General features: G+C 37.6%; 1 protein-coding gene across 1 annotated transcript in view; it reads left to right on the top strand.

Annotated features, from left to right (window-relative positions):
• Positions 1-6,277, top strand: part of LOC105617068 (host cell factor 1) — a 9,418-nt gene extending 3,141 nt beyond the window's left edge. Inside the window, exons 2-9 of the mRNA XM_012198646.1 lie at positions 938-1,645; positions 1,841-1,986; positions 2,062-3,570; positions 3,687-3,867; positions 3,946-5,288; positions 5,367-5,594; positions 5,702-6,080; positions 6,153-6,277. Coding sequence (XP_012054036.1) covers positions 938-1,645; positions 1,841-1,986; positions 2,062-3,570; positions 3,687-3,867; positions 3,946-5,288; positions 5,367-5,594; positions 5,702-6,080; positions 6,153-6,277 — 4,619 coding nt within the window. The remainder of the gene's footprint in view (positions 1-937; positions 1,646-1,840; positions 1,987-2,061; positions 3,571-3,686; positions 3,868-3,945; positions 5,289-5,366; positions 5,595-5,701; positions 6,081-6,152) is intronic.
• Positions 6,278-7,057: the final 780 nt, after the last annotated feature.

Raw genomic sequence — 7,057 nt, 5'->3', positions numbered from 1 at the left:
CGACATGTAGTCGAGTGTTTCGTCGTAGTTCGATAATCGTCGTTAGTATATATACTTCTGCACTATTAAAATATAATTAACATACATCTAAACGTTGAAAAGAATAAAGAGAAAAGTAAAATATGATTGATTATGTATCGTGAAACGAAGTTTACAAAAATTACAAAAGTATGTAAGTTTACTAAATGTTGAACCCAGTTAAATTAAGAAATTATAAATATTCTGTTGTGTAACTACACAACAATAACAGTCAGTAACTAAAAGGATGCAATATTTTTTTAAAAATAGGTTTTGAAAGCAGTCTTCACTCATTCGAGTCAATCATTCGAGTGATTGATTCTTATGGATCCATAAGTAACAGCTAATTGTTTGGTGAACATGCTGCATTCCACACAACTTATTGAAAAAAAAAATGTGTTGCCTTTTAGTTGCTGATTCTCTGTACATACATTAATTAATTAATACTTTTATCATTTTCACTTTGTTTTAAAATATATGAATCAACCTTTACATCCTATGGGTGATATTCATAATCTAATTTTGTATATAAGATTGTTTTAAAATAAGTTTAAATAATATTACAAATTTTTTCATTAACTTATACATTTTTATATTTAAATTATTTAAAAAATGTTGTAAAATCAAATTATCTGTTGAAATATTTGTATTGTTATGTATATAATTTTGTATAGAAACATAAAAAAATACAATATACATAAATAATATATATAAATAATATATATAAATACCACAAATTTTATATTTTTTACATTTATATATACTTTTATATTTATGTACCACTAATAAGAAATAGAAAAAAAAGAGATTATTATCTTATATTAAAAAATTTACATAAATAAAAATATAATATATACGTAATATTAATTTTGCAATCTAATCTTGCATCAAGATATTTATACAAGATATATCTTTGCAGCAACAAATCAGTGGTTTGTGCCTTCGACGAAGGGAGACATTCCTCCAGGTTGTGCGGCATATGGTTTTGTTGTCGATGGCACTCGCATCTTTGTCTTTGGTGGAATGGTAGAATATGGCAAATATTCTAACGAGTTGTATGAACTACAAGCGAGTCGATGGGAGTGGAAACGTTTGAAGCCAAAGCCACCTAAGCATGAATCACCACCATGTCCACGATTAGGACATAGTTTTACCCTCATTGGTAATAGGGTCTTTCTTTTTGGAGGTTTGGCGAATGACAGTGATGACCCGAAAAATAATATACCAAGATATTTGAATGATCTATACACACTTGAACTTCTTCCTAATGGCCATACAGCCTGGGATGTGCCGCAAACGCATGGACACGCGCCACCTCCTAGAGAATCCCATACTGGAGTGGCATACACTGATCGTACTACAGGCAAGTCTTGTCTGGTGATCTATGGTGGTATGAGCGGTTGCCGTTTAGGTGACTTGTGGTTCCTCGATGTTGATTCGATGACTTGGAACAAGCCAGTGGTTCATGGACCTACCCCTTTACCACGGTCACTCCATACTGCCACTTTAATCGGTCATCGAATGTATGTATTTGGGGGTTGGGTGCCATTGGTCGTCGACGATGTTAAAGTCGCAACACATGAAAAAGAGTGGAAATGCACAAGCACGCTAGCATGCTTGAATCTAGGTAAGTTATGTTTTGCTTTCTTTATATTGATAGTTATTATATAAGTTAAAGTAATTTTTAAATTGCTAAAATTATTTAGTCAATAAAAGATGACAAAATTTTACTGTTGAACATATAATTAGATATATTAAATGGAGAACCTAATCAATGCAGTTAAATTATCAGAAGATAAAAATATTAAATCAAATGTTTCAGAAACTCTCACTTGGGAACAACTGACCGTTGATTCTTTGGAAGAGAATGTTCCTCGTGCTCGTGCTGGTCATTGTGCAGTTGGTGTACACAGTAGACTTTATGTATGGTCTGGCAGAGATGGTTACCGCAAAGCTTGGAATAATCAGGTTACGGTTAATTAGAATAGCATAACTTTTGATTGGATATACTTATATTAACGAAATTATTTTTTTTTTATCTAGGTTTGTTGTAAAGATTTATGGTATCTTGAAGTCAATAAACCAGCGGCACCTTCCAGAGTTCAGCTGATTAGGGCTTCCACGCAGTCGTTGGAAGTCAGCTGGACAGCAAGCCCGTCCGCGCAGTACTATATTCTTCAAATACAAAAATATGACATGCCTCCAGTAGCGGCAACTGGTAGTGCCTACCCATTGGTAAGCGCACCGACACCGACTGCGCCTATCATCAATCCTGTTGCGGTAACAACCTCTGCAATGGTAGCAACTCCTACAACTGTACCTGTCACATCTCCGCCTGTGACTACTATTGCCGCTCTTCCATCAACTACACCACCTGTTGCTGCCGCCGTCAGAACATCTGTTGCGACAGCTGTGGCAACGGCAGTAACAACTCCATTACGAGTTCAAAGTGCAAGTCCTGTGCAAAAACCAGTACCATCGCAAGCAGTGCAAAAGTCGACAAGTCCTATGACCCCGAGAGTCACTGGTAATGTGATACGTATTCGGTCTCCTCTGGTCACTTCCTCAGCAGCAGTGGCTACAGCAGCAGTGGCAGTCGTTACTACTGAGCAGCAACAAACAACTGTTACTACTATCACTACTACCACTACAACTACGGCTGGTCAAACGCCCGCTGCCATGTCTGGAATTGCTGCTTTGGCCGCAGCCGCAGCAGCCACTCCAAAAATTACTATGAACAATGTTTCGATCGTGCCACAAACTGCAGTTGCAGCTGCGACTGCATCCAACACTATCAGAATGAAGAATGTACAACCGGGTCAGCAAATACGTTTCGCTGCACCTGGCGCGACAGTGTTGCGCACTGCTTCACCACAACAGAGCAAACAGATCATACTGCAAAAGCCCGGCCAAAATATAGCTGGTCAACCACAGATTGTGCATCTTTTGAAAACTGGACAAGGAATGGTGGTACCTAAGGTAAGCCTTATACCGGGTAAAAGTGTTCAAACAACCGGTGCGAAACCTCTTAATCAAGGACCGACAATACTGCGATTGGTAAATCCTAATACGGTTGCGGGATCAAAAATCCTCACAACTATGAAAACGTCCAACATAGTGGCGATGAGCAAAGGACAGAATATTACGGGCAAGCAAACCATAATGATCACCAAACCGACAGGGAACAGTGGATTAGTCGGCAGAACCAATCAATTTATCGTTGTTACCACAGGCTCTGGTCTAAGAGCTGTACAAGCTGTAACAACATCACAAGCTGGTGCAGGACAAGGAGCTACTTCTGTAGCTACTCCCGTAAATGTTTTGCCATTATCAGCTACCAATCATGTCACAAATCAACAAGGTGTCAAAATGATTGTTGTTTCCTCTGGTGCAATGGGCGGTGGAACGGCTGGAAAACCTCTAACTATCACAGTCCCAGGACAAGGCGGTGTACCAAAGACAGTGACTATTGCTGCGAAAACCGGTGCGCAAACCATCTTTAATACTGGCAAGAATCAACTCGTTACAGTACCACAGATACAAAAGGCACCTGTAAGTGTAATAAGAAACATTTATGTATTTTTTTTACAAAATATGAACTAAATTATTACTAAATAATATGATAATTAGCATATAAGAATTCTTTATAAGTACTTGTTAAACTGTAGGAAACCGTAGCTGTATCTGGAAAACCAGTGACTTTGCAAATGCCTGCGGGTATAAGCGCAAAGACAGTTACTCTTTTACCAACAAGTAGTAGCTCCATAACTACTTCTAGCGCATCAGATTCAATAGACGCTAGCAAAATGCTGTTTGTTTCATCGCAAAAACAACCATCGGCCTCTCTAGGTAAAGTTATATTGCGATATATAGCATAAAACGAAAATTATTTATGACATTAATTTATACGATAAAATAATATTTCAGCATCTACTTCTGATGGCCCCGCTACTACCGATGCTGCATTAGCTGCATTAGCGGCAGAAGCTGGTCTGATAGATCCGGTTCAGGAATCATCTGGTGGTTTATCATTCATGGTAGCTACGGATGATGGTGCCGGCGGTGATGATAAAATGGAGGATAGCTGTAATGGTAACGAAGCAACCACAGCGGCTGCTTTAGTTTCTCAGATGGGTGCAGGAGAACCAATGCAAGTCGACGGTGACGGAAATTTTGTGCTTCCGCAAGTAGATGGTCCGATAGACGATCTCTTACTAGAAGATGAAGAAAAAATGGATGTAGATGAAGAACCTGCTGCAGAAAATGCTACCGAATCATCTAACGCTGAATCAGCAGAAGTAACAGAACAAAATGTTGATGTATCCGAAAATATTCAAACGAAGGAATCGGCTGTAAAAAAAGTTGCCGAGGCTGGAGAAAAGAATGAAGCGACAACAGCCGATCTTCCTGAATCGATTACCACTAGTGAAACCGAAAAAGCTAAAGATGTTGATCATTCATCAGTAGATGATAAAGCAGCTATGGTAATTAATGCTGACGATTCAGAGTTACCAAGTGAAAAAGAGGAGATGAAGGATTCTCAGTCAATAGTCAATGATGAAAAAGTAATAAAATCCGAATTGCCTTTAGTACAATCAGCCGTTGAGGCTTCATCCGAACAGACTTCTCTAACGGATGTTGTGAATCCCACAACGGAAATCGACGAAACTCAGCAAGATAAGGATAGCCTGGTGAAAGATATTAAATGTGAATCGTTGTCTGAAAACGAAAAATCGTTAATATCTGAAAATCTTACCGAAGACACGGATGCATCGCATCAACCCCAAGATGATATTACTCAAAAAATTGAGATAAAAGACGAAATTGAAGACCTAGAATCTGATCTTCCAACCGAGAATTCTCTTATAAAATCAAACGAAGATGATGAACCGATGATTACTGATAATAATACATCGATTGCGGCAGATAATGTAATAACTCCTGTTATTATACCAACCATTCAAATGAAATCAGAGCCGGAAGATGAATTTATAAAACATGAACAGGCTATATTACCCGATTTACCCATATCACCGATCAATGGTGTCGCTGCACCTATCGAAAAAGAAATGGAAAAAGTACATACTCCCATGAAAATGGAGATAAAGGATGACTTTGTCATTTCAAAGAAAGAAAATCTTCAAAGAGAGAAACAAGAAAAGATTAATGATGCTAGATCAGAAACAGGAGATGATTCAACAGCTTTGACAACATTAGCTACTGCTGCTTTAGGATCGGCAGAACCAACGATGAAAATAAAAAATGAACAGGTAGATTTTATTAATTGTCTGTATCATTTTATTATTATGTTAAATGAAGTACAAATGTTATTAATGTTTTTTTTATAGAGCGAAGAAGAAAAAAAAGAGGCAGAATGGTATGATGTGGGAGTGATAAAAGGAACTAGTTTTACTGTTCAGCATTATTATCTTCCTGGTGATGAGCCATTAGATGTAACACAGAATTTAACAATGGATGTTTTTAAAGGAAGAACTAAAATAGCAGTAGAACCAGGAACTGCCTACAAGTTTAGAGTTGCCGCTGTGAATAGTTGTGGACGAAGTGCTTGGAGCGAGGTAACCAATTCAATTCTATATTTAGCGATATTTGATAAGAAGAAAGAGAAATTTTTTTAACAGAAAGAAACATCTGCAAATTTGATTAACCCTCACTTTCGTTATAGGTAGCGGCATTCAAGACGTGTCTTCCGGGATTCCCGGGCGCACCGAGTGCTATAAAGATATCAAAATCCGTAGACGGTGCACAAATCTCTTGGGAACCACCTTCTAGTAACGTAGGGCCCATTCTCGAATATTCCGTCTATTTAGCAGTGCGAAGTACCGCGTTGAACAATGACGGAGAACCAAAAACAGTTGTGTCGAATCCAAATCAGTTAGCTTTTATTAGAGTTTATTGCGGTTCGAGTAATTCTTGTTCGGTGAACAATAGTGCCCTTAATGCCGCTCACGTGGACACCACTACGAAACCGGCCATAATCTTTAGAATAGCAGCACGAAACGACAAAGGATACGGACCAGCCACTCAAGTCAGGTGGTTGCAAGGTTAGTCGTGCGATTTGTTCTAACGAATTATTTCAAAAGAATATACCTAAACAAACATTTTGTTATTAGCAGATCCAACCACTGCAGTGAAAAGTAATTCGCAAGCGAAGAGACCCGCTAGCACAGATCTACGCTCGCAAGTGACTTCTCCACAGAAGAAAATGAAAACAGAACCACCTAGTGATAATTTCTCGTGAGCCTGTTATCTCCCTGGCCTCGTACAGCCGAAACTCCCATAAGCAACGCTACTCATTATTTAATTTCTATATGCCTAACAACGATGAAATCAATGTATTATCAGCTAAATGACGTGATATATACAAGTAAGCGAAAGATATGAATGTGCGATAAGAAACGATGAGAAAACGGTGGAAGGAGAAAAAAAAGGAAGAGAAAGAAAGAAAAAAGAGGTATCCGTAGACTCAACCTATGTGTAAGAATTGGAAGAGCAAAGTATTTTTAGTGTTCAGTATGAACATCAACGTCTTTCTGTACTACGTTTCTTACTCGCTGTCATCTTATTTTTTCGTAAGAGTACGCGAGAATCTTTTTTGTAAAGACATAAGTACCGTTAATGGCGACATGGTTATTTTTCGGAGTTAAGTAAGTTTTTTCCATGTTTATAGTGTTTTCTAACGGACGGTACGACATATCGCATCTAAATGCTCATACTTGCATCACGTAAGAACACGGTTGGCATGTTCATTTATAATTTTCTCATTATCTGACAACAGATGAGTTCAATATATGACATTGTATGGGAATGAATAACCGAACAGGATTCATGTTCGATATTTTACATACATTTGTTTACACAATTACACATACACACACACACACACACACACACATATATATATATATATATATATATATATATATATATATATATATAGTCGTAAGAAGTAATATTACTTAATTTAAACTACTACCTAATTATTATTAATATATTACTNTAGTTAGTAGTAGGTAGTACT

Source organism: Atta cephalotes, assembly GCF_000143395.1.
Source record: "Atta cephalotes unplaced genomic scaffold scaffold00011, whole genome shotgun sequence".
Taxonomy (NCBI): domain Eukaryota; kingdom Metazoa; phylum Arthropoda; class Insecta; order Hymenoptera; family Formicidae; genus Atta; species Atta cephalotes.
Note: the sequence above shows the minus strand (reverse complement) of the source record. Positions and strands in the feature narration are given on the sequence as shown.